Consider the following 26095-nt stretch of genomic DNA (forward strand, 5'->3'; position numbering starts at 1 on the left):
GCCCCGGTTGCCATGGCAGCGCCGCCACAACGCCGTCACCCGGGAAGTGGATCCGGGGCCGCCCAAAGTAGTTCCTCGGTGACGGCGGCGGCGTCGCGGCGCGGAGGGATCCGCCGTGTCCTGGCAGAGCGGCGGCCGCGGCCCGGCCCGGCCCGCCCGGCCCCGGCATGTTCAAGAACACCTTCCAGAGCGGGTTCCTCTCGGTGCTCTACAGCATCGGCAGCAAACCGCTGCAGATCTGGGACAAGAAGGTGAGCCGGCGGCGCCCGGGCAGCGGCGCGGCCTGGGGAGCGGAGAGGCCGCTCGCCTCCGCCTCCCGGGGCAGGCCCGGGGCCGCCGGGAACGACCGGGGGGGCTCCGGGCACCCGGGGGGCCGCTCTCGGGAACCTGCCCGGGCCTGAGCGGCCGGGTGACCTGGACCCCCGGGAAACGGGTTACTGAGACCCCCGAGTCGAGTTACCGGGACCCCTCAGGCCCGGGTTACAGGCCTGGGGTCTTTTGGAGGGGATGTGTTATTAGAAGAGTATTTCCTAAAATAAAATACTCTTATAAGGGTATAAGAGGCTCAGGAGTGACGTTATCGTTCTCTGCAACTACCTGAAAGGAGTTGGTAGCCAGGTGGGGGTCTGTCTCTTCTCCCCGTCAGGATGAGAGAGCATGTCCTCAGGCTGCGCCAGGGCAGGTTTAGGTTGGACTTCGGGAGGAAAATTCTTCACAGAAAGGGCGATTAGGCGTTGGAATGGGCTGCCCAGGGAGGTGGTGGATCACGGTCCCTGGAGGTGCTCAAGGAACGTGGCACTTGGTGCCGTGGTCTAGTGGATGACATGGTGGCATTCGGTCGTAGGTTGGACTGGATGATCTCAAAGTCTTTTCCAACCTAATTGAGTCTGTGTTTCTGTGGTTCTGTGCTGGGCAGAAGAGCCAGCGCCGTGTCAGGAGCTGCAGCAACCATAAGAGGCTACAGAAGTGTCCAGCACTGGCCATAGGCAGCGGGATGCCGAAGCCCCTTGGCTGCGAGTGGCAGCTCCTCCATAGCAGCTGCTGGAGCCAGGGTGGTGGTCTGCTCTGCTATGTGACCCATCTTCCAAACAGGCTTGCCAAAGGCATGCAAAGATGGGCTGTGTGGCAGCTTTTAGGGTGTAGGAGAAGTGAATGTCTCATCTGTTTGTTTCTCCCTCCTGTCACTTTCTAGAGTGGTTCTGTGAGGCTCCCCTGCCTTCTCCAGGGTATCTTGTGTCAAGGAGCCCTCATCAGGTGTTGAGACCTGTTGCTTCCCCTCTTCACAAACCACTCCTCGTTGTGTTGCTGCCTAACAGCGATTCTGCAAAACGCTTGTTACACTCTTTGAGAGCAAAGCTACAATCTGTATTTGGTTACTTGTGCTTGAGTCTAAGCTGAGTTTCTTGTGGGTTTGGCGGGGGCAAAAGCCTCCAAGGCATCTCAGACAGCAGTGGTGGTGGACCTGAGTGGGCTCCTGTGAGCATTTACAAGTCATGGGATGGGGGACAGGCAGCACAGACCCATCTTGTTTCTCATCAGTGGGGACCCCACAGCTTTCTGAAGAACTGGGGTGCCTCACACAGCCTGGCTGTGTGCGTGTGTTTTGCACAAATGTTCGTGACTTTAGAAAAGGGTCAGCAGCTTGTTTGGCTGGCGTGAGGACAGGACACATTAAAGACTCTTAGACAAAGGGATGTGGCGTGGCCTCCAGACTGGATAAGCCATGATCAGTCTGGGCTGACCCTGCTTGGAGGTGGAGGTTGGACTGGAGACGTCCTGAGGCACCTTCCCACGTGAATTGTCCTGTGCAGGGTGACACCCTTGCGATCATGAGGATGATGAGTGGCTGGTGGGAGCTCTGCTTGCAGGGTGGATGTTAGCAGTGATCCGTTCAGCTGCAGTAGTCACTGGATTGGCCTGAAAACACTGATGAAAAATTAGGACTGCTGTTCCAGAGAACAGCAGCTGGCTGTACAGGCTGTTTCCATTGCTGGCTGTAGGGCTTGTGTGTGGCTGGGCTCACCTGGCGCTGCCCTGTGGCAGCCCTGCAACCTCAGGAACAGTAGGACTGTGTGCAGGTGCTGCTGCACTTCTCTGACTCATTAGTTTTTGTCCTGGCTGCCCCAGGTCTCAGCAGGTGCTGCTGGCTCCTCCCCAGACTGCTGTGCACCAAGAGGTGGCACAAGGTGGCACAAGGGCCTCATGCCTGTTCTGGACCCACCACTGGCTTTGAGAAGCACTGGCCTGTCCCGAGGTGAGGGTGTGCCTGTGGCAGGCTGGGTGATGGCCAGCTTGCTGTTGCCACCACAAGCCCATCGCCTGACAATGGGGTGACTGGCAACGATGCGGGAGCAGCCTGGGACTGGACCGTGGGGTCCTGTCTGGGCCTGGGGAGGATTGCTCCTTGCTGCTTTTCCTTTTGCCTTTGTTACATTTGAATAGTGTTGCTAGCAGCAACAGCAGCCTTGAGAATTATATATGTTTAGTCACAACTGTCGGTGAAGCTGCTACTCCCTCCAAACCCTGCAAGTTTTGAGGTTTGCACCTGAAAATCTTTTCCTATTTAGCTTTAGACAGCAAGTACCTTTCCAGTTATCCTGATGCAGAGGATAGTAAGCATTTGAAGAACTTTTATTTTCTAACAGGGCTACTACCCTTTTTTTCAGCTTGAAAAATCCATCTTCTTAGGCTTAAGATGTTTAGAAAATATTGGCCAAGTAGAAATGTTGAGTGTTTTGTTTAGATTTCTAAAATCTTCTGAAATCTTATCTTTCTGAGCTTTTGTGAGGTAGGGGCAAGCCTGGCCCTGTTTTGTACTTATCTCCTCTCTTTTCTGCTGTCTTTCATCCCATTCCTGGTGACACCGAGGAAGAGTTGTCCCTTTTCATTGTCCCTGTGAACTGGGGAAGGAAAGACTTCACAGGCTAAGGAAGGGAACCTGAATGCAGACAGAAACACTGCTGACTATTTGTTTTAAAGCATGTGTAGCTGTTTTCTCTATTATTGTCCTCTCCAGAGAAGCCCAAGCCTGAACTCTCTCCCCTCTGTGGATCCATAAGCTCCACACAGCTTTGGTGAAAGCTGTCTTACGTGATGCAGAGGCAGGCTTTGTTGCACACTACTCTCACCTCCTTAGGCAAGGTTATTTCCCAGTGTTCATTCTGCATGCTGTATCCCTGTGGCTTCCAGGATTTAATTTCCCATATGCCAATCACTGCTTCAGATAGATTCACGTGGGGCTTCTACTTCTGGTGATTTAAAAAAAACCCAAACAAACATTTTGAAAGGCAGCTTGTCCAGACCTCGTTCAGTGGATTTCTCCTTGCAGACCTATAAACCCATGGGAGTTGCACATGATGCAATAGAGAAATAGGGTTATCCTGTAAGGATCCTCTCTGCAAACTTAGTGTTTTCTGGAAGTATCTGAGCAGAGTTAAGAGCAGCCTGACAGAGTGAGCTGCACTCTCGTACTTAACAGCAGCAGGCAGGTGATCCAGGCTGAGGTTCTTGAAACTGCTGAATGTAGAGACAGGCAGGTCCCTCTGAAGAAATGAATTTTGAAGATGAATTGCTAAACCTGTAAATCATTTTGTAGCTCATGACTGGAACCATCCCATTAGAAGCTTAATGTATCCTTTATATTAGCAGCGATGATGGGTTCTAAAGAAATTAATTCATGGAGCCGGAAGGAGCATTGCAATTCGCTGATCCAGCACTGGGCGAGAGCAGAGGGCTTAATTAGCAAAAGTGCCTTTTAAATGGAGATAAATTTGATGGGAAGTGAGCTGCTTCGTTAAAAAAAATAAATCCTCAGACCCTGGGACTCAGCCATATTGCTTGTGGAGAAAAATGAATTTGTGTTGGCTCCTGGTTCCAGCCCTGGCCTCCCTGAGCTCTGTGGGGAGCTGGCTGCCTCCAAGAAGCCAAATCCCTGTGCCCCTCAGGAGAGCAGTGATGGCTCTGTGCTTGCATGTGCTGTAATTATGAAGGATTGTAACTAAGCTCCAATCTGGTCCAGCTCTTCCCCAAGGCAGTTGGCCATGCCCAGCAGTAGAGACTAAGTCCCCGTGGTGACCAGTGGCTGGCTGGTGGCTCCCCTTGCTTGCCCCTCTATTGCTCATGCTTGTTTTTACCCTTTATTCCACTCGAGTTTGATCTTGCTCTGACACTTTTATGTTTGTTTATTTGGGCCTCTAGCACAAAGTTTGAGTCCCTTGTGTTCACTGTAGCGTATTTGGAGAGATGAAAGTCTTGCACTCAGTGTACGTGCTGGGCCATAAACTCGTGCTTGGAGTCCTGGCACTCTGGGGCAGTGATCAAAGCCTTGGAAACAGCAAAGTCCAGGAGAATAGGAGCCAAGTGAATGTATATGAGTCCTCCTGGGATCTCTTTCCTCCTCTCAGTGGAGCTGCGTGTGCCTCTTGTTTCCCTCTCACGTAACGTCTGCGCTGTCTGCCCCGCTTTTGTTCCAGGTGCGCAATGGCCACATCAAGCGAATCACAGACAATGACATTCAGTCACTGGTGCTGGAGATTGAAGGAACAAATGTCAGGTAGGAGAAGGCATCTTCCTCTGCCCTGGTGTGTCCTGGGGGGATACACTCTGCCCTTGGGCAGGGTGAAAGTTGTCAGTGCCCACCAAACATCACCTTCAAACTCTACTGCAACCTCTTTGTCAATACATTGAAGGATCTGGGGTTAGATCTCTGACACTCCTCTGTGGCACTGTACCGTGTGTTTCCCTAGACGTATTTGTAGAGCTCTCTCTTATCCTCAATGGGCCTAAGGGATAAAAAATAAAGTCCCATTATTTTTCCGTCACTTGAAGGGAATAAAAGCTGCATTTGATACCCAGTCCTAGTCAGAGCTGCCCAGTTACTGAGAAAGCAGCACTGCCTGCTGCATCTTCTCTTGTCTTGGGCCTGCTCTGCTGCTCTCCCCACGTGATGGCTGCTCTCCCTACGGCAGGAAGATCAAAGGGAGATTTATGAGGGGAGTTGCTTATGGTGCTTCACTTAGCAACCTCGTCTCCAGCGACCCGGGAGACAGACGCCAGCTCTGTGAGCGGGCTCAGAGTCTCCAAGGCTTCTCCAGGGGTGATTCAGAGCAGGGCGCTCCTTATAAGGGCAGTGGAGACTCCTCTCCTGCAGACAGGCTGAGCCAACGCTTCTCTTCCTCCAAGAAGTGTTGATAGAGAACTTGCCAGGCGTGACGTGTACTTCTGGGGCTCGTGACCTCTGTTTTACCAGCCATATAGAGCACACAGGGCCTCTGCTGTGCTCTGGAGGGCTCTACCTGTTCAGTCAAGGGTAGGAGGAGGGTGTGTTAAGAAACAATACTGACATGACCTTGAAATTGAGGAGGTGAAGCTCTCCAGGAAGGGGTTTCATGCCCTGGGTGAGAAAAGTGGGATTTGAAATGCGTTCTTTGTCCCGTTTATCTTGTTCTCCTGCAGCTACCTCTGAATCTCTCCCTCCTGTTATGGGAAGCCCTGGTTGCTGCTGAGATCTTATGATCACAGTTATCCATTTCTGCCTGTCCTGCAAGGCTGCATTGGGCCAAGGGAGAGACTTGGGTTGCCTGAGGCTGTGCACTTTGTGCTGTATGAGATCCTAAGGTGTTTTTGTCTCTCCTCTCAGTACCACGTACATCACGTGCCCTGCTGACCCAAAGAAGACCCTGGGCATCAAACTACCTTTCCTAGTGATGATCATCAAGAACCTGAAAAAATACTTCACTTTTGAAGTGCAGGTGAGGAGTGTGCAGTGGGGAGGCCCCTCCAGGGACCAGTGAGGAAGGCGCCAGAGAGCCTGCAGTCTTGTGTTGGAACTTGTCCCAGGCAGTGAGTGATCCCCAAAACAGTTTTGCTTTCTTGGCCATGTGAATGTGTCAGGTCTTCTGCTATGGGGGCATCAGTCAGCTCACAAGCACATTGTTGCTGTTCCTGAAAATGCATCTGTTTCCTGTGTTAAAATTACTTCTGCTGTGAAATGGAGGGGGTGGGAGTAGGAGAGCCCTCTGGAAGGCGGGTAGAGCTGTCCTGGGGAGTCAGGGACCCCAATGCCTGGCTCAGCATTGCCTTGCTTGCCCCAGGTGCTGGATGATAAGAACGTGCGCCGGCGCTTCCGGGCGAGTAACTACCAGAGCACGACGCGGGTGAAGCCCTTCATCTGCACCATGCCCATGCGGCTGGACGACGGCTGGAACCAAATCCAGTTCAACCTGTCGGACTTCACGCGCCGCGCTTACGGCACAAACTACATCGAGACCCTCAGAGTTCAGGTAAGGCACGGGCATGTCCTGCCCACAGAAACCAACGGCTGGTCATCTCCCTTCTGGCTGGGACAGCAGTTTGGGAATCCAGGTTTAGCCGTTAGTGGTTCCTTTGCCAGCTCTGCTCTTTGCACAGCGCTGCAGAAAGGGAGCAAAGGCCCAGCTGAGGCGTCACTTCGCTGGACTAGGCTGGGATGAAGGACCCCATTTCTTTCTTGTTTCTCTGACTGGCTGTTGGTTAGGGTAAGAGTTGCAGTTCCCTGTGACATGCCATGGAGGTGGAGGTCTGCTGGGAATTAGCTGTGTACTGCCTTACTGTCCAGATACACCAGACAGTAACTGGCCAAAGGGGAGCCTGGATGGGAAAGACCCAGAGTGTACGAACTGTACATATCCTTGCTCAGGCTTGTTTCCTAGTGGTAGTAGAGTGGCCCTGCCTTCAGTGAGCCCCTTGTACCAGAGCTGATGCAGTGTTTGTTCCTGCTGAGGATGTAAAACTTGTTCCATATGCTAGGGATTCACATTTGCTCTGTCCAGTGGAGTGTGCTATTTTGAGGAATGCCCGTGTGCAGAGCACGCCTGTTCCTTAGTATGAGGGGATTGCTGCAGTTCCTTGCAGGACTGCCCAGAAGTGTACAGACAGTCAGGTGGGATTTGTCTGCCTTCTCACATACCCATGATGGGGACTGGAGAGACTCCTTCACTGCCAGCTGATAGCGGAGGCAGCGCAGACTGGACAGGCTCATTCCTGACCTTAGGCAGGCCCTGAAGTAGGAGTGTTAAAAATGCAGCAGGCTGAGGCTGTGGGTGTTCTGGCAAATGCTGATACCAGTGAAGCAGAGGTGGGTTCCCAGCAAAGAATCCCCTTAGCAACTAAGGCAGATCTCAGTTGGCAGAGATGCCAGAGCTTGGCCAAATCTCTTGAGCCAGTTGTACATCACTGGAGAGAGCATCTAATGCAAAGCAGAGGGTACAGGCCAACATTTCTCTGCTGCCCTGTCAGATTCAGAGAGAGGCAGTGAGGTAGATGTCCAGCTGCTGAGCCAAGGAATCTATGTTGCTGCATGACAGCAAAGCTGGATGTGGAAAGAGCATATGGAAAATGCACTCTTTGTTTTGACTCTCAGATCCATGCCAACTGTCGCATCCGACGGGTGTATTTCTCTGACCGGCTGTACTCAGAGGATGAGCTCCCAGCTGAGTTCAAGCTGTATCTGCCTGTCCAGAACAAGGCCAAGGTGAGCTAGCTGTGGGCAAGGAGGGTGGGAGCAGCAGCTGGGCCAGACTAGCATTCCTCTTCCTCCTCCTGCTGCCTTCGCAATGCAGAGTTTCTTCTAGCAGCAGAGCTTTGGCCGCCAGCCGGGGAGCACCCTCTCTGTTGCCGGGGTGAGCAGTCTGTCAGGGGTGCCTTGCTGGGTAGCTTTCCTGCCAAACACATGGAAATTGTCATTCCCATCTAGGAGCAGGGTGAGCTGTTCAACTGCTCCCCATGTCCTCCCTGTTCACGTTGAAGGACTCTGGGCAGGGTTGCAGCCTCCCGGCATCTCTCCAGAGCTTTCACCCGTGACTCAGCTCAGCAGCTTTTCTCTTCAGAGCAGCTGCAGCTCCACAGTTGTCTTCCAGGAGAGATGCTGTTTGTGTCCCTCTAGCCCAAACTGAGTCCCCTCTGATCTTTCCCCTGCCCAGTGCAGACAGTGGTGCCATGAGGTGGGAAGGGGACAGACAAGGCCGTGGCTGCCCATCAGGAGGAGATGCCAAGCTCTGCTCCTGCAGTGATGGGAGAGGAGTGAACATGCTGGCATATTGGCAGTAATATTGAGGCTTGTGAGGAAGCACCTTATTTGCCAGGGCCAGCCTGTCCCAGTGCAGGCCCAGGAATCTTTTAGCAGAGAAGATTCCTGGGCAAAACTTGAAGCTGCTGAGAGAGGTTGTTTGGGGCTGATCTTAGTGGGAGGTAGAAGGCAGTGCTAACTGTAGGTAACACCTCTGGGGAACCTGTCACTGCCTTCTGGGCTGTAGCAGCCTCCCAGAGGTGTCTGGGGAGTGCTTGGAGCCCTCCCCAGTACCGTTGTCTTGGTGCTGCCAAGTCTAGTAAGTGTCTCCTTTCTTCTCCCTGCTCTGTCCAGCAATAACACCATGTTGGGAAGAGATGTTGTTGGCGTGCGAGTTGTACAGAGTCAGAGTTTTCCTGGCTGTTCCTAAAGTGCTGAGCCTAAACACTGCAGGTGGCCTGGTACCCAATCTTGTCTTGCTCAAAGTGGCCACTGTGCCTCCAAAGAGAGGATTCAGCAGGAATTACGGAGTTAAGTGTACCCTCTTAAAGTTACCAATTTTATTTTTTATTTCCTTGTTTTCTGTCTCTTATATATGCTCTAAATATGGTTGTAATACTTGTTCTTGAAAAGTTATTAAACATTTGACTCTGTAAATCTGCTTCTGGCTTCTTCCTCCTTTGATGGATCCTTTAACTTGCACATTAGTGCTTCAGAAAGTGCTGAAGAATTTAAGAACCCAGATGTTAGAATTTGCCTCTCAATTTGACTTTGATCAGCAGCCTCCCTGTTTAAGGGATAGCACACACCTGAACAGCAGCAATCTGGAGAGAGGAAAAATGGTGGGATTTCCACAGAGAAGACAGAACCTGTCTCCAATCCATGAAGTTTGTGGTACTCCACCTATGACAAAAACTCTTAGTACATGGAAATGGGTTTTTCCTTCCCTTATTACTGGAAGCCATTTTCCCCAGTGGTGACAAATTAGTCTTACCTGCCTGTTAGGGCACAGCTCTGTTGGCTGTGCAGTTACCAATTCATTCCAGCTCTCAACCAAGCCTTTAGCAGCTGCTTACAGCAAGAGGCACACAATAGTCTTCCAACTGCCAAATTGTCCCTTTCCCCGGGGATCAAAGGAGAGGTTTAGCAAAGCAGCATTAACAGGAGCCGGAAGTCTTTTCCTGTGCTGAAGCTGCCTGCCCTTCCCTGCCTCAAACCAATCTGCCTTTGTTATGGAAAGGCTTGCAAAGGGGAGGCTGCAGACCTCCAGCAGTAATGGGGTGAGTCTGGGAGTAGCTGGTGCCTTTCCTGCCTGGGGCCAGTCCCCCCACAGATACTGCAGAGGGCAGGTACTGAAGGCTGGGACTGATCCTTCCCTGGGCTGTGCAGTGAATGGGGAAGACTTCACTTTTGTTATTGATCTATAGAACAAAGCTGCTCTCTCAGGAGGAGGAGGAGGAGGAGGAGAGCCTGCTGGGGGACATCTGCCTTAATCTGGGTTTAATCCTGAGCACTGAGTCCCTACCTGGTCTGAAGGATTGGCATGCCTGTGCATCCTCTGTGCAGACCCCACTGCACACCTGTAACGCAGCTGCCTCACCTGCACTGCCAGAGCCCATGGGCTTGGAACTGGGTGGGATGCTGACCCCGTGCTGCCACATAGGGCTGGATTGCACCTGCAGAAGGCTTTCTGGAGAAGACTTGCAATTTTTATAGCAGCTGGATAGCTTGGTAGCTCTAAGGAGCCCAGCCAAGGAAGCCCACATGGGAAAGCACCATCCATCTTGCGTTGACGTATGTCAAGGCTTGGCTGGCCTTGAGATTTGTTAAGTGGAATCACACTGTATCACGTGCCAAGGATTGTCCTTAATGAAGTCCATGGCGAGGCTTTCCTGCCACGTTTTTCAAAACGTGCCAGAGCTGGGGGAGCTGCTGAGGGGATCCATCAAACGCTGGCAGGGTAAAGTGTGCATCCTTTTCTCCAAGCCCTTGCTCCACACCACGTGGTTTTGGCTGTCTTTGGCGGCCAAACACTCACCAGGAACTGCTGCTGCCTTTCCCTGCCCTGCTGGGGCCTGTGCTGGACTTGCCCCTTGTCCCTGAGGAACTGGGCTCGCTTTGAGTGACCGACCTTAATGTGTTACGAGGGGCTGGGCTCTCCTGAGCCCCGAGCTGGCTGCCTCTGCAGAGATTAGATGGGCTAATCTCTGCCCAAACTCTAGGAGCTGTGCCAGCGGATTTGCTGGAATAAACTCCCAGCCACAAACCCTTACATCCATAGGGACCCTCTGTGTATTTTTTAATACGAAACAAAATACTCTATCTTCCTGTTTACTTGCTGCACAAAGTGGAGCATCATCAGATACTGGCTCTTTCCTTTAGGGCCAGATGCTTGGTTGACTTACACAGTATTCTTCAACAATCTTCCTCTTCTGATCCCTCTCTCCCATCAAGACTTTAACTATCTCGCTGAAGGTGGGTGAAATCAGATGGTCTCCCTGCAGGAGAAGAGGATGCTGCTGGCAAATGGGTCAATGTCAGAGGCATCCCATCAGCAGCCATTTCCTACAGTAAATGTGCACGAGCAACACTCCTGTGGTGGAGCACCCAGCTTCTTACTGCTTTGGTTATGGCTCTTGACCTGGCTGGGACACAACATCCTCCTACATGAAAAGAGTGGAGGAATGAAGGATGTGGGTGCAGAGTATGCCTCATGGATTGCTACTGCCTGCATACACCCAGGGCAGCCCCAGCTGGGTGCAAGGGGCGAGCAGAGGGGAGTCCTGCTTCAGTGCAGGCAGCCTGCAGAGAAAAGATCTTAAATAGCTCCTCGTTCACCTTTCTGTGGGTGGCCTGGTCCTTCCTGCTTAAGTTCTTGCTGCAGGTCATGTCTAGTGGGAGAGGAAGGAATCTTTCTTTGCAGAGAGCCCTGGTTTCAACCCGGGGCAGAGCAGGGGCCACCCAAAGATGAGTTTTTCTTTGTCTGCACCAGCTTTTCACCTTGCTCTTCCATTGGCTGGGGCGAGGTCCTGCACTAGGGCACTTTGATCAGGACCTCAGTGCTGGGAGCTGCTTTCTACATCAAAGGCAAAGCTTCCCTTTGAAAGCTTGGGTGCTGAAATATGGGAGTGCAGGAGCTGCAGCACCTCAGAGCAAGGGGCGGGACAGTGACCCTCCCTGGGTTGGGCCAGGCAGCAGCAGGCTCAGAGTGAGCTGGAGCAGCTGGCAGTCACTGTGGTGTGAGCCAAGGCCAGGACATCCCACAGCTCCAGTGGCTCTGCCTGGGCAGGTGGCAGCCACTGGCAGAGGAAGCAGGCAAAGGGGTTTTCCTGGAAAGCTTTCTGTCCGTTTGCTCAGCTGCTGGGGCAGAAGCATCCTGGGTGAGTCTGGCCCAGCAGAATGGCAGGACACTGGTACAGGCTTCTGTCCCTGCCTGTGCTTGTCCCCTTATGCTTTGTCTCCTTCCCACCAAGTGGGTCCTGACACAAGCACTGAGCTGTAATCAGGGAGGTGATATGCAGGAATCAAAAAATTATTTGAGTCAAACTGTGCTCCTTGTCCATTCTGCAACTCCCTGGATATCTTGGGCCAAATGTTGTCATCTTTATAGAGGGATTACACCTCCAGGGCAACATTAATCCTCTGCAGCTGCTGTCTAGCATGGGATGGGCACTGCTGGAGGCAAGGGAAATATTTATTTTGAGTTTTACCACTGGCCACCACCCAGGAAAACTGAGTGACAGGGCTGGGGACTTTGGCCACTTCTGCATGCAAGGCAAGCTGATCATCCTGCCCTGCTGGCACCTGTGAGAGAGGGTAAGAGCTTCCCCTGGCAAACTGCAAAATGGGACCACCCAAGCGAGATTTTGTTTGTATGAGGGAGCGGTTGTGCGCCCCAATGAATACTCTGGGATGCAGTGGGGAAAGTCTCAGAGCCACTGGAGGTGAGATGATGGACACCAAGTTGTGCTGACGCAGACCTGCAGCCTGTCTGCTTCACACCTGATGTGTTGCCCCTGCAGCGCCAGAAATGCCTTTCTTTGAGATGAAGGGTCCAGCACCCCGGGGAGCTGGGCTGGGGGCTGCCCGGTGGGTGTGAGGGGAGGTGATGGACACAAGCAGTGCACATGTGCCGAGCTCAGTGTGGCTGGTGGGCACATTCCACCCGGAGCGGGGCTGTGCCTCCCTGTACAGCACCAGCAGCCTCAGTGCTGCCTGGAGTGTGCACAGGCAGCAGGTTCAGCCCCTCCCAGGGCCCCGAGGCTCTTCCCTCCATCCCAAGCATTGTTTCCTCTGACCTTGAGCCAGCCGGTCACTCCTCACCGTATCCCAGCCTCAGTTCTTCCTCTGCACTGAGCCCGGTTTCCTCTCTGCTTTCCGGGTCCTCTCCTCAGCAGTGCACAGGGGATCCTGCCCTGGCTTGCAGAGGAAGAGGAGGATTCTCCTGAGATGGTGCCAATCAGGCAGAGAGAGCCCCTGCTACCCTGGTCACCCCCTCACCCACACCCCAGCAGCCACCCCGGCATAGCAGGGCCTGGAGGACACTGAGCTCCCAGGGTGGTTTCCAGGTCAGGCTTCTCCAACCTATTTCCAGGAAGCTGGGAGCTGCCTGGTGGGAGTGGATCCTGGCAGGGCTGTCCAGTGCCTGCCAGGGCCAAGCTCAGCCAGACTCGCAGTCCCCCCTGCTACCAAAAGCCCTGTCCCTTATAGCAGGTGCCAGCCTGCCCTCCCTGGGGTCTCGTGTCCATGGGCAGCCAGAGGCGAGCTGACCCCGCTGTGGGTGTGCAGGGCAGTGTGTCCAGCAGAGAGCCTGGGCACTGCTGAAATGCTGGGCTTTGTCTCCAGCAGGGTCCCTTACTGCTGTCCATGAGTGTTTCCAGATGGCCCTGGGCTCCTGGCACCAGCTCCGCTGCAGCATCCGGGGAAAAGCAGGAGGGGGGTGGGAAGTGATGTCCCAGCTCATCAACCATGGCAGCCTGGGCCTCTCTGCTCCCAGCATCCCTAATTCCCACTGGGGAATTGCTCCCAGCTCCCATCCCACCCCAAATCAGCAAGGAGCCCCCTTCCCCTGCCATGGCAGGGAAGGTATGCCTTGAGCATCTGGCCCTGGGCATCCTTGGCTGGCTCTGGCTTTCCCTGTGAGCCAGGCATCTTTCCAGGTGCCAGACTTTGGGGTCCCCAGCCCTACACCCCGCCGAGCCCTCAGCACCCCCAGGAGAGAGGGGAAACACAGCTGCCGTGGGAAATACATCTGTTATTGGAAATGCATCTGCCATAGGAAGTGCATCCAGTGTGGGAAATGCAGCTGCCGTGGGAAATGCATCCGCGCCTGCCTCTGGAGCAGTGTTTGCGGGGGTGGGGAGCCGCAAATCCCTCCTGCCTCGCCTTTTGGCCAGGTTCACGGCTTTTGGCAGCTCCTGGTACCAGTCTGGCCCTGGTTCAGGGCAGGCTGGAGTGTCGGGCTGCCCCATGGCTCTCGGCCCAGCAGAGCTGTGGGTCCTCCCTCAGCTCTGGGGAAGACCCACACAAGCACAGATCTGGGCAAAACGGTCAAAACCGAATTGAAAGAAGTTAAAAGCCAAGGAATGTGACCCAGCACGGCCTGGCTGATGGAATACAACAGCCCAGAGCCACTTGGAGACCTTTTTCCACCCACCCCCTGATTTTGACTTCTTGCTTGGCTGCAGCGATGCGCTGAGTCTGAGCCAAGCGTGTTTTCCAGGGAATCGGCTAATGGCTGGGAATCACTGCCCAGGAGGCCAGGGCAGGGGATGAGTGACCCAGACCACAGGGTTCCCCCACCAGCACCAGGAAAGCAGGGCGAGAGCCAGTATCAGTCCTTCCCTTTTACAGTAATTAGAGTGGCCGGGCGGATCAGGGTAATTCAGTGCCGGGAAGTGGCTGTAGCAGTCTTGGGCACTGAGCCAGCAGCTCTGGGCCCTGGGGAAGCATGAGGGGAGCACAAAGGCTCCATCACCCTCCATGAAGTGGGGGCTGGCAGGATGGAGATGGGGGCAGAGGAGCAGCTGAAGCACCAGGGCCAGGGGAGCAGGTCAGGGGTGGGTTATTGCTCTCTGCACCAAGACAGAGGTGCCAGCCTCTGAGGAAAGATCCAGGGCAAAGTTGCTGGCACATTGCTGGCACTGTCCTGCTGCAGGGGAGGCTGGAGGAAGCAAGGATGCTGGATGCAGTCAAGTCCCACATTGATAGTCCCCCTAACTCTGTAGGGTCATCCTCACAGGGATGGGTCAGATTCACACCAGCCCCTTGCCCAGTGTGGCACAGCTGCCTCCCCCCCAGTGTAGCAACTGCACCAGGCCTCTGCTGCCCACCCAAAGGCTGCACCTGCAGCTCCAGAGCAAACCCAGCTCCAGCTCCCACCCCAGGGAGCATCACCTCACCAGCAGAGGCAGGGACACTGCTATCTCCATCCTGGCTTTTGCAGTTTGGCTTTTCTTCCCATCAAAGGCTGAGCAATATTTTTCCCCAGATAAAGCCAGTTTCCTACCCCTCAGGTCTAATCTTTCCCACTCCCATGATTATTTCCCCGATCTCTGCAGCAGTCCCAACTCCTCCTGCTTTCCTCTGCCGCAACAGCAGCAGTGAGACAGGATATGGCCACCCCTTCCCCCCAGGAAACTTGCTGGGGACACGTGGGGACAGGGAGTTGAAGGACCCGCTAAAGTGGCTCCAGGAGGGTCCCCCCGCTGCTGCCGGCCCTGCCCGGGGAAGGAGGCGGCCGCCCGGGGCCGAAGCACGGTGCTGGCTGGGGGAGAACAAGGCGCCCTGTGTTCCCAGCAAGGCCGTTGTCACTGTGGTGGGAGCTGCTGAAAGGCCGCTCTGTCCACTGGTGGGGGTGGGGGGCTGCTTTAGCTGACCCCCCCAGAATGGCAGCCCCAGGGCAGGGGCTGCTGCAGGGACATCACTGGCCATGCTGGCCCCTTCCTCACATCCCCTGGCCCGGCACTCAGTTCCCTGGGGGTGCCAGGCAGGGTGGCTCCCAGAGAAGCCTCCCGTTACCACAAAATCTGCCAAATCTTGCACAGGATGCCCCCCGACACCCCCCACGGCAGGAAGGACGGCACCACGGCTCTCCACACACCCGACCTGTTTAATAGACATACAAGGCGGCCGTGCCCACTGCCCTTTGCCCCAGGGCTTTGCCCCATGGCAGCAGCAGGGCCTGGGCTAAGCTGAGCCCCAGAGGGGTTGCAAAGGTAGTGTATCCCAGCTCACACTGTCTTTAGGCACCACATCCCTGTATCCCCGCAGTTCAACAGGAAACACAGCCATGAGCTCAGCCCCCCCCTTCCCCACCACTGCAGGTGCCAGCGGCTGAGACCTGCCAGCTCGCAGCACTTGTGAGCAGCCCCAGCCCGCTCACCACCCCAGCCCCAGCGGGCTCACATGGAAGGAAGGGACCCTGCAGGGACCCCGAGGCAGAGGCAGGCACGTGATGGGTGGCAGCCTGAGGGTCACGGCTGGGGGGAGGTGCAGGCACTGGGGAGCAGGCAGGACCTGGATGCCCTCCAGCCCCCCCATGACTATCCCCGGTCCCAGCCCGGCTGCTCTGGAGGGGCTGGGGGGGGTTGGGCATCCCCCCTTTTCTGAGGCTGGAGCCATCAAGCAACAATGGGGTAGAGGAGCCGAGGCCGTAGTGGGGGACAAGGGGAGGGGGGTGTCAGGTCCATCTTAGCACCATGGTGGCAGGGGCGGTTTGGGGAGGGAGCCAGGGTCAGACCCACTCCTGCAAGGAGCGCTTGCAGTACAAGAGCATTCGGGGCGCGCCCTTCCTCTGCATCTGCACGATGACGTAGATGAGGCCGAGGATGCAGAGCAGCAGCACCAGCAGCACCAGCACCATGACCACGCTCATGGTGCGCGTGTACTCGTCGATCTGCACCACCACGTCCACATCCCTGCCTGGCTGGCCATCTTCCTCCTCGTAATCCTCATCTTCCTCCTCCTCGTCCTCCTCCTCCTCACCTTCAGTCCGCCCATCCCCATCGGGGTTGAAGGGAGGTCGGTCCACATCGGGCCAGCGGGGATTGGGATCTGGGACCAGCTCCGTGTGACAGCCCATGAAGTCCCGTAGGATGGATTTGGGATAACCTGGCTCTGTCTTGAGCCGCTCATTGTCGAATTTCCAGTACTTTGTGCCTCTATAGAAGTAGGTGGAGGCTGGGGGAGAGACAGAGTCAAGGGGTAAGTGGGCAGGCACAGGGTTTGCTCCGGGACAGGTGAAACCCTTCAGAAAGGGCTTCACCACTGACCCTCGGACACCCTCCCGAACTCCATCCCACATGGCCAGGCCATCAGAGGGGTGACCCCATACCCCAGTCCCCCCTACCACCCACCCCTCTTCTCATCCTCTACTTACAGGCATCTGGGCTGAGGAAAGCCCCCTTGGGCGAGGGAGGGATCCCCACCCAGACAGAGATTGGCTTCGGGTACCCGGGGTCCACCGAGCGCGTGTCCTCGTTAAAGCGCCAGTATCTGGGGGAGGGAGGAGAGGAGCAGGTGAGGAGCAAGGGGGTCCCTGCTGCCCAACATTCCCTCCCCTGCCAGGGACCAGGAGGGAGCAGGGCAGGGATCCACACTCACCTGTCCCCACGGAAGAAGAAGGTGTGTCCTGTGGGTTCCCACCAGACGGCCGTGTCGATGCTGTCGTAGGGGATGCCCTGCCCATAGGTGACCAGGGGCTGTGGGTACCCGGGCTCCAGGTTGGCTTCTCGGAAGATCCAGTAGCGGTCACCTGGAGGGGGAGGAGATGGAGAAGGGGGATGAGATAGTACTGCCCAGCAGCTGTGGCAGGTGCACACGTGGACAGGGACAGGGGTAAACACCTGCAGCCACCCTGGACCCTTGGGATCAGGCAGCAGCTCTGGCTGGGGAGGTGATCAGGATTGGGATGAAGTCAATCTGCACTCAGTAGCTTTGAGGGAGGAGGGCGCTGGGGCTTCCCCTCCACCTCAGCCCTCCCACCCAGTTTCCCTGCTCACCTTTAAAGAAGACGAATTTCCCGTCATGCCTCTCATAGGCGGCATCGATGTCCCCAGGGAGGCCCCGCCAGAAGTGTCCGATGGGCATGGGGTAGTTGTCCAGCACCCGGTTGTGCCGAACCCTCCAGAACCACCGGCCCTGGTGAGAAACAGGGTGTTGGCAGAGGATGGGGAGGACACAGAGACATGGTCCCAATGCCAGGCTCCGTGCTGGGGGGTCCTCCCACCCTCAGACCAACCAGTTCCCTAGGGTGAGGGCAGGAGGGGGTCCTGGCAGGCACCTTGAACACAAACATCTCCCCACGTAGCACCGCCACCGTGTCGAAGTCCCCGTCGCAAATGTCGGGGCCATACTGGTCAGGTCGGTCCGGGCTGCCAGGTTTGGGGGGTCGCTCTGGTTTCCCGGGAGGGGGAGGTTTAGGAGGTCTCTGGTCTGGCCTGCCAGGTCTCCGGGGTGTCACGGTGGGCAAAGGCTTGGTGGGCTGAGGCTGCCCATCCGCGGTACCTGGATCAGGCAGGCAAGAGAAAGGATGTGGTGATGCAGATCAGCATTACCTCAGTTTCCCCACACACATGCCCAGGATCCCACCTCTGGGCTGATCCCCCACCCATCTCCTCACCGTAGAGCTGCTGAATGCCCTTGAGGTCATCCTCGGGCAGCTGGAAGTTCTCTGTGTCCATCCACTGGTAGAAGGGGGCCATGATAGCGCTGGGGTTGCTGGAGTGCTCCAAACCCAACGAGTGCCCCAGCTCATGCACAGCCACCAGGAAAAGGTTGTTCCCTGCATGGAGAGGCACCATCAGCAGGAGGGAGTATGGGACATGATCCATGGGGTGAGTCCTTGGACCCAGCACCCTGCAACAAGGGTGCTCCGGAGGGAGCTGCCTACATCACCCATGGTGGAGCCGCTCTCCCTGCCACTCCTGCCCACACCAGTGCAGCCCCCTTCCCTCAAGCCCAAGAGGCCACCAGTCTCCTCTGGTCACCCTCACCACCTCCTTGACCCTCAACTCACCAGACACATCCGCGTTCTCCAGCGTCCAAGGCTCATCCAAGTCGAAATGCGTGTCCCCCCCCATGCCAGGGCCGGGGAAATAGGCGTGAGCCAAAAATCCCCCGAGGCCATCAAAGGGGGAGCTGTCTCCATGGAAGCCAGAGGCAAAGAGCACCATGATGTCAGCCTCCTTCTTCCGCTTCTGCCGGATGTCCTCGTAGGCCACCTCCCGGAAAACCAGCGGCGTGGCTTGCTCCCACACCCGGAAAGCTCGTCGGACAGCCTCGTAAGAGTTGTATCGACCCAGCTTCTCCGTGTAGTTTTGGATGCTGGGGATACAGAGCTCATTAGGGATGGCCCAGGGCAGTGCTCACTCCCCAGGGGGGTCCATGGCTCTCCACGGGCTGGGGAGTGGGAAGCCCTGGGCAAGGTTGGGTACCTGAAGGTGAGGTGGCTCTGGCTCCAGCGCCGCCCCGTCAGCGCGTACCGCTTCCGCCGCATGTTGGACTTTGTCCGTGCCCCAAACTGGTCCGGGACCCCACAGCGGGGACGTTTCATCCACCTGCAGGGAGGACACCGAGCCAGGGCTCAGCCCATCGCAGACAAGGTCCCTGAGGGGTTACAGCAACCGCAGACAGCGAGGAAGGTGTCCTGGCTGCAGGGGTGCAGCCCCCAATAGGAGAGATGCAGATCCCACAGGAGACAGCACCCACATTTCCAGGCGCAGGCACAGCTCCAGGGCTGGCAAGAAAAGCCAAAGAGCCCGGGAGCAGAGCTGCTGTGTGCAAGAGCAAGAGGACATGGACAAACTCACGCTATGGTCTCCTCGTCCAGGACGCCGGTGACGGTAATGCCGTAAAACTTCTGCATCTCGGCGAGGGCCGAGGAGAAGGTCTGAGCCGAGCGCATGGTGGACATCCGCCGGCTGGGCTGCGGCAGGTACCCATAGAGCCGCAGCCATGCCTGTGCCGGGAGAGCCGAGCGTGAGCCCGCGGCACGGAACAGCCCCACGGGACACCTGGATCTCCGCGAGGCCCCAGCGGGGAAGGATCCATCCCCCTGCCCGATTCCACCCCCTCCCCCTGCCCGATTCCACCCCAGCCCTGTGCCCCTTCACAGGGGTCTGTGCCAGCCGGCAGGAGCAAATGCTAGCCCCGGGCAGGCAGCAGTGGGCAGCAGGGCATACAGCCCCTGCCCTGCCCTGCACAGTGACGGGAGCCGGTGCTCCAGGGGGGCTGCTGCCGGATGCCTTGACCCCAGGGAGAAAGCAGCTGGCAGGGAGCCAGTCGTCCTGCAGGCTGCTCGTCCCCCGTGTCCCCCGGGAGCTGCAGACGGATGTGAGGTCAGGGCTCTCCCCGCAGCCCGGGACCCCCACCCCAGCCTGCACCCACAAAGGGGCTTCTGTCCTGCGGGGCCGCAGCCCCTGGGCGGGGGGCAGGGGGGTGCAGGGGCTGGGGCGCGCCGGGGCTCTTCCTTCCTGCCCCAGCCTCCGCCTCCTCTTGTCTGCCCTAATTGCATTTTATTTTTATCTTTATTATTAGTCTTTTGTAACTTCTTTTTTTCCCTTTTCCCTTTCTTTATTTTCATTTTCTAAATTTTGGAGGGGGTTTCCTTTTAATTTTTGAAACTTTTTTTTTTCTAAATTCCTTCCAATTCTTATTCCTTTTCCGAGCCTTTTTCCTTTTCCAAGCCTTTTTCCTTTTCCAAGCCTTCTTTTCCAGGTTCTCCAATCCTTCTCCTATTCCAATCCTTTTCCTAACACTTCCCCCCCGCTTTTTTTTTTTTCTTTCCAAAACCGGTTTAACGCTTTAACTTTAAAAAAAAAAAAAAAACAAACAAAAAAAAAACCCCACGTTCAATCCATTAATCCCTTTTACCCCCGCAACCCACCTTCCCCCGGACAGGGTGGCGGAGAGCAGAGACTCTATCAAAAGCGCTTTCACACCCCCTCCCGCGCTGGGCACAAAGCGTTTCCTTCCCCCCCATCCAAGCCTTGCGCCCGCTGGGGCAACCCGGACCCGCGCCCTTCCCCGCCCCGCCTGCACCTGCGCCCGCCGGCGCTGCCCCACCCGCCGCAGGTGCAGGAGCGCCGGGCAGCGCCGGGGGGTCCCCCCGAGCCCCCCGCTCACCTCGGCGTTGATCTCCTCGCCCGCCGCCCCCACCAGCAGCACCAGCAGCACCACGAGCGGCGGGAGGCGCCCCCCCGCCCGCCAGGGGGCGCCGCCGCCTCCTGCCATTCCGCGCCGCCGCCGGTTCGCGGCTGCCCCCGGACGGGCCGGGCCGGGCCGGGCCGCGCCGAGCGCGGCGGTGTCCGAGCTACGCCGCCCTCATGGCCCGCCGGGGCCGAGCCGCCGCGGGGGGCTGCGCGCGGTGCATGGGCGGCGCTGCCAGGCGCGGCCCGTCGCCTCCCGGCCCGCCTTTGTGCGTGAGGTCAGGACGGCGGCGCACGGCACATGGGCGGCCGGCGCGGCGCGGCGGCGCTCGGCTCAACCGGGCTCGGCTCGGCTCGGTTCTCCTGCCCTGCCCTGGCCGCCGCCGGGAGCACCGGAGCGGGTGGCGAAAGGCGGGCGCGGCGGCAGCGGCGCGGGAGCGGGCGGGGCGGGGCCGCGCCGGGGGCGGGGCCTGGGGAGGGGGCGGGGCTTTAGGGGCGAGGGCGGGGCCACGACGGCCTCACCCCCCCCTCCCGCGACCCCTGGTCCCGCGTGTGCGGGGGGAACCCCTTCCCGACCCCCCTAGCCCCACGGACGCTCCCACCCGTGTACGAGGCCCACGCAGGCGGCCAGCCCAGGCCCTGCCGCCCGGCCCCGCCCTTTCGGGCCCCACCGGCAGCCGCCCCATCCCCGGACTTTGCCCCCACTGCCCTTGTCCCCTGTCCCGAGGGTCCCTGACACCCACCGGTGTTACACAACTGGGTGCTGTGCCAGGCCGGGCCCTGCGGCAGGGGGGAGGGAGGGTTGAGCATTAACCCGGGAGAAACCGGTCATGCCAGAGCCGGTTTCACTGGAAGTCCCCAGGGGCTAAATTTATCTCTGTTTGTTTTTCCTTCCCCAAAAGAAAACTTGGGGTGTAATCACACGTCTTATCATGCGGATTCCCTATCCCGGAAACTAACTGGCTACAGACTTCACAGGTTTTTGTTAAGGATTTTGAAAGGCAGCTCTCCCAGGGGCACAAATTGTGGCTGTGCTGAGATGCTCCCACAGACACAAAGCCACTCTGAGTGCCAGGACAGGCTGCACTGAGTGCAGGCATCGCCTCATGGGCAGCCTGCAGGAGGCGGGGATCTCTCGAAGGGAACGGCTGTAATACACCACAGACACGATTTTATGACACAAGGAGACAGATTTTTATTGCTCAGAAGTCCTGGGCAGACACTGGATAAAAGATTCAGGGCAGCACATCAACATCCTGCTGTGAACACCTGAGGTTGCAGCCGACCCCCCCCCCCCCCCAGGAACAAAAGCATTAAAAAGGAGTTTCTCCCAAGGAACAATGTCCAGCCTGCAAATTCCCTGGGTCATCGTGGCACCCGGGGTGCTGATCCCATGGGAAAAAATGTGGAGCCTGAGCAGGAGCCGCCACCCCCTTGAGTCACCTCTGGGCATTGCCCTCCCAGCTCAGGCAAACCCTGACACTGCCCGCTCTAGGGCTCACCCACACCTGGCTGCAAGCTCTTGTTGTTTGGCAAAAGGATCAGACAATGAAATGTCTCTGCAGAGGCAGCAGCAGTGTGAGAGGGACACAACATGACTCAGGAGCTTGTCCAAGCTGGCTTTCAGTAGGGAGATGCTCTGGTGAGGGAATCCAGCTCCGTGTCCTTGCCTCTTGTTACTAAAAGCTTGCTCAGAGCGTCCTGACAATCTGGTAGTGCTACTTCCCACCGTGTGAGACACTCTCCCTTTAGCAACAGCTTCCCACGCTACCTTCTTCCTCTTTCCCATAAGGCATCTATGGCTGTTACAGAGATTTTTTTCTTTAAAAAAAAAAAATCAGCAAAATTAGCGACCGTGGGATGTCTGGAACCACCAGTGCTGACTGCAGCACATACAGCAGCAAGAATGAAATCTGCTACAGACACACATCTCTTCAGCCAGCAACTAGAACTTGGAAGTGGCCTGACTTGAGGCCACAAACAACCCAGAGACGCTGAGCAGGCAAGAAGAGCATGGGAGGTGCGTGACAGCCCGTGCTACTCAGGGCTGTGTTGGAGAACAGTCCTTAGCTGAGCATCGGGCTCTTCGAGGCTCTGAAATGCACAGCCCCACCAGACCCTACCTCAAGGGGAAGGAGAAGTACTTGTTCCCCGATTTGCAGCGGATTTGCTCCCATTGGACACGCAGCAGGAGCGCCGAGTCCTCAAACTCGTCCACAATGTCCTGGAAAACAGATGCAGGAGTCAGTACCAGGACAGATCTGTCAGAGGATGGAGATTAGCAGCTCCCTCTCTAAACCAAATCAGAGACAAGTCCATTTGCAGCTGGAAGCCTCTGACTTCCCTCTGAACAGTGATTTAACTCATGCTCTCCCCAAAAGCTTTTCTTCTTTCAACCCACTGAAGTTTGTCTTGCCCGGTGAAGAGAATTTCCCACTTCCACCCTCAGCAGGGAGACGTGGCTGGACTCCAGTTCTGCCCTTCCCCTGCTCTCCACACCTGGGGTTTGGGGACACACCTGGAGCTCCCGCAGACACTGCCCCTCCAGCTTGCCAGACAGGTCTCCGACACACCAGGCCAAGCTGATGTGGAATGACGGATCCTGAAGATAAAACAAGGATCAGAATGTGAGGGATAAAGGAAGCTTTGACATATGGGGCCACAGTGGGAGATCTGGTGTGGTGCTGCCCAGTCTGGGATCGCAGAGGTTGGAGGATCCCAAAGCTGGGAATCCTCTCTGACAACTCAACAGCTGCAGAGCTGATATGGACAGTGCTGGAGACGGGATGAGTCCTGGGCTCCCTACTCCAGCCTTTTTGGACAGCAGTGGGCAAGGCTGCCTGGTTCCCAGCCTCCCTGTGCTCAACTTTGCAGCAGCTTTTCCAGCTGCACAGAGAACCTCTCAGGCTTGTCCCAGGGCAGGTACACGGATCACTTCTACATAACCCACACGAGCTCCCTGCTCAGGTCTGGAGACAGATAAATCATGGTTTGGTCCTTCAAAATCCCAAACCCATCCCCAAAGCTAGCACCAAACAAAAAGGCTGGACTGACACCCAAGAAAGCTGCCCAAGGCAAAGGCACAAACACCATCCTTAGTCCCCCAGTGCCCATTCTATCCTAGGACAACCCTGCTTCCAAGCACAGTGGGGCAGCTACTGTGACTTACACTCTGGCTCCTGTTTATTTGAGTGAACATCTTGCAGGGAACCAGTTGGCATGTCCAGACTGGCAGGGAGGTAAGAAGGAAACGCCTTACCTTGTAGAATGTGGGAAGGTCAAATTCCTCTAAAACTCTGTCCACCTCTGAGACCAGCTCCAGCAGCTGGAAATGCCCAGCGGAGACCTCCAAGCCAATAAAGGTCCTAGAGGAAGACAAGGAAAGACAGCAAGCACCTCTTCATACTGCAGAAAGCACAGCCATAAGCGTGCTTAGCCCTGCATTCCTACCAGGCAAATTCCCTACTCCCTAGAAGAAAATTTGAGGAATGCCAGGTTTAAGCATCCAGGGATGCTGACTGCATTTTGTAGAGAAACAGAAATAAAGTTGTGGTAGCAAGGAAAAGCAGGACCGGATGATAAACCACGTAGGTTTACAAGATTAACCCAGCACCTTTTGGGACAAGAACACTCATTTTCCAGGCAAAGGATGCACTGGATGGGAATTTCGGCAGAGTGCCGTGCCCATGCAGGAGCTGCATTCAAAAAGTGGAAGTTGCTGGAGAGGTTTTACAGTGGAAGAGGAAGCAGGGAATGGGAAGTACCAAGCTGGAGAGATGTGACAAAGAGGCACTTCCTCAAGGACTGTTGAGATGACACTTTCTAGAGTCATCTAGAGTCATCATTTCTTCCCCTCCAGGAGGGAATTGGAAAATTCAAGTTTCACTCAGGTTCTATATCCACTTTGTCCCACTCACAACTATCTTGGACTGCACTTCCCACTATATTCAGCAACATTTCATGATTTTAATCACCTTTGCTTTGGCATTTAAACTACTTAATTGCATTCGACTGGAATCAGGCTTCTGAGCTGACGCCCAGGAGAATTAGCACCATCTCAGCTATTTCTCTCCAGCTCTTGCAAGACCTGCACTACAATTTCAAGACTGGCACTGCTGCCAAAAGAGGTGGTCCCAGCCCCGCTCGCCCCAGGCTGCGCACGCCGGCACAAGGGCTTGCAAAGCTGCCGAACAAACCAGCTGGGAGATGGCAGCGAACGCAGCTGCCTCCCTCAGCTGCTGGGAAACCATGGCACGAGGCTAACCACAGCAGAATGGGCTGCCTCAGGTCACGGTGTGATCAACTGCTCCCTTCAGAAGGCTGAAATCCTGCAGCCTGAGGTTCACCCAACGCTAATGAGACCAGAAGCTTGCAGGGAGTCAGCGCCAGAGCCAGAAATTTGTGCGCGTGGCTGGGGAAAGGTGTGAAACCTCTGGAGATGAGGCGAGCACACCCTGCACTGTCACATGGCTCAGCCTGGTCACCGTGGGACTGGCAGGGTGACACTTCCCATCCACCCAGCACCTTGCCCAGCCTCCTCCTGGGGAAGGCAGGCAGGCTGCCCCGCCGTGCCCTCACCTGGTTTTGTTCTGGTTGGTGTAAACCTTCACTTGGTCAGCCACGCAGAAGAACCTGAAATAAGAAAGACCCTAGCTCAGCTGGTGGGGGTTAAAAAAAAAAAAGAAAAGAAAAAAGCAGAAGATGAGGAGGCGGGAGGATTTCTAGTGAGCTGTGGAAACATACAGGGAAATGTACGCTGCAGTTGGCCTGAATAGGTGCAACCAGAACCTTTCTGGGCTCAAATTCATTCCCCTCCTGTTTCCAGCCTTCAGAAGCCTGGACAGCGACAGAAGCCCTGAAGCAGCTGATGCTCAGCAGGCACCTAAGCCACATGTAAGCAACAAAACCATCCATGATTTAGGGGATGGCACAGCTCTGGCCTAATCCTTGAGAGCCAAAATCTGACTTGTCTGGTGCCAGATCCCGAGGCAGGGAGGAAAATTCCCCAGGGCTCTACTGGTACGCCAGCAGCAGCTAAAAGGAACGCCTGAGGCTGTGGATGCTGGCGAAACGCGGAGCCCGAGGGCAGGGGAGGGGTGTGAGGAGCGCTCTCCCGGGGCTCCGCCAAACCCACCTGTGGAAGGCGGCCAGGCGCTCCCTGAGGGAGCGGACGAAGGGGTCTATCCAGTGGTAGCGCAGCACCACGCACTGCGAGAGGCTGAGGTGGAACTCCTCCATGGCAGCCACCGAAGGCACGTAGGTGCGGGCGCGGGACACCAGGAGCTCCAGCAGCTCCAGGAATTCCTCCTGGGCAACGTCTGCGGGGCAGCGCCGTCAGAGGATCCCCGGGGGGCTCCATCCCGCCATCCCCTCCGGTCCCGCTCCCGTCCCGGTCCCGGTACCTACATGGCAGGTACACGTGCGTGGCCCAGTTGCCCCGCTCGTGGGGGAACCCGCGGACGCGGCCGCCGTGCCGGGCGCTGTCGTCGCTCACGGCCTCCTCCGGGTCCGGGTCTCCGGGCAGGCCGGCGGGGACGGGCAGGCGGGGTCGGCCAGCGCTGCGGGACCGGAGCGGGGCGGTGAGAACGAGGAGGAGGAGGAGGAAGAAGAGGAGCAGGAAGGCCGCGCGCTCCCGTCGCCTCCGCGCGCTCCCGCCGTCTTCCCCCCCGCACCCACCTGGCCACGGGGGACCCCTGCGCGCCGCCGCCACGGCTTCCCCCTTCGTCCTCCTCGTCCTCCTCGGAGCTGCTGTACCCCACCAGCCCCCCGCTCATGGCCGCCGGGACCCGCCGGGACCCCCCCGCTCCCGGTGGGGCGGGGGCGCAGTTGCCGGCGCGGCCCGGCAGGGGGCAGCACCCGCCGCCGCCGCCCCGCCTCCTCCGCCGCCGCCGCGGCCGCCCCG

At 56.9% G+C, this 26095-nt stretch overlaps 3 protein-coding genes across 5 annotated transcripts; 1 reads left to right on the top strand and 2 right to left on the bottom strand.

Annotated features, from left to right (window-relative positions):
* The first annotated feature begins 80 nt into the window (after positions 1–80).
* CFAP20 (cilia and flagella associated protein 20) lies at positions 81–8701 on the top strand. 2 transcript variants are annotated; one of them, XM_027734002.2, is made up of 6 exons: positions 81–251; positions 4473–4552; positions 5639–5750; positions 6093–6281; positions 7400–7510; positions 8399–8701. In XM_027734002.2, the coding sequence occupies exons 1-6, from the start codon at positions 168–170 to the stop codon at positions 8402–8404; spliced, it is 582 nt and encodes a 193-aa protein (XP_027589803.1). In that variant the 5' UTR covers positions 81–167; the 3' UTR covers positions 8405–8701. The 2 variants fall into 2 exon arrangements, with proteins under 2 accessions (XP_027589803.1, XP_027589802.1); XM_027734001.2 differs by lacking the exon at positions 8399–8701 and having other exon boundaries at positions 7400–7519.
* A 6434-nt stretch (positions 8702–15135) lies between these two features.
* Positions 15136–20278, bottom strand: MMP15 (matrix metallopeptidase 15). Its single transcript, XM_027734032.2, has 10 exons — positions 20171–20278; positions 18856–19004; positions 18481–18603; positions 18063–18370; positions 17667–17828; positions 17328–17551; positions 17047–17185; positions 16649–16799; positions 16425–16540; positions 15136–16225 (listed from the first exon to the last, which is right to left on the bottom strand). Exons 1-10 carry the CDS (start codon positions 20276–20278, stop codon positions 15780–15782), a joined length of 1926 nt encoding a protein of 641 aa, XP_027589833.1. The 3' UTR covers positions 15136–15779.
* Positions 20279–21363: 1085 nt separating this feature from the next.
* USB1 (U6 snRNA biogenesis phosphodiesterase 1) lies at positions 21364–26022 on the bottom strand. Of its 2 annotated transcripts, XM_039382878.1 has the most exons (8): positions 25870–26022; positions 25600–25751; positions 25328–25511; positions 24772–24825; positions 23453–23558; positions 22712–22795; positions 22317–22417; positions 21364–22014 (listed from the first exon to the last, which is right to left on the bottom strand). In XM_039382878.1, the coding sequence occupies exons 1-8, from the start codon at positions 25965–25967 to the stop codon at positions 21999–22001; spliced, it is 795 nt and encodes a 264-aa protein (XP_039238812.1). In that variant the 5' UTR covers positions 25968–26022; the 3' UTR covers positions 21364–21998. The 2 variants fall into 2 exon arrangements, with proteins under 2 accessions (XP_039238812.1, XP_027589835.2); XM_027734034.2 differs by having other exon boundaries at positions 21364–22417; positions 25870–26020.
* Positions 26023–26095: the final 73 nt, after the last annotated feature.

Source organism: Pipra filicauda, unplaced genomic scaffold, assembly GCF_003945595.2.
Source record: "Pipra filicauda isolate LSUMZ 115617 unplaced genomic scaffold, ASM394559v2 scaffold289_size944018_pilon, whole genome shotgun sequence".
NCBI classification, from domain to species: Eukaryota; Metazoa; Chordata; class Aves; order Passeriformes; family Pipridae; genus Pipra; species Pipra filicauda.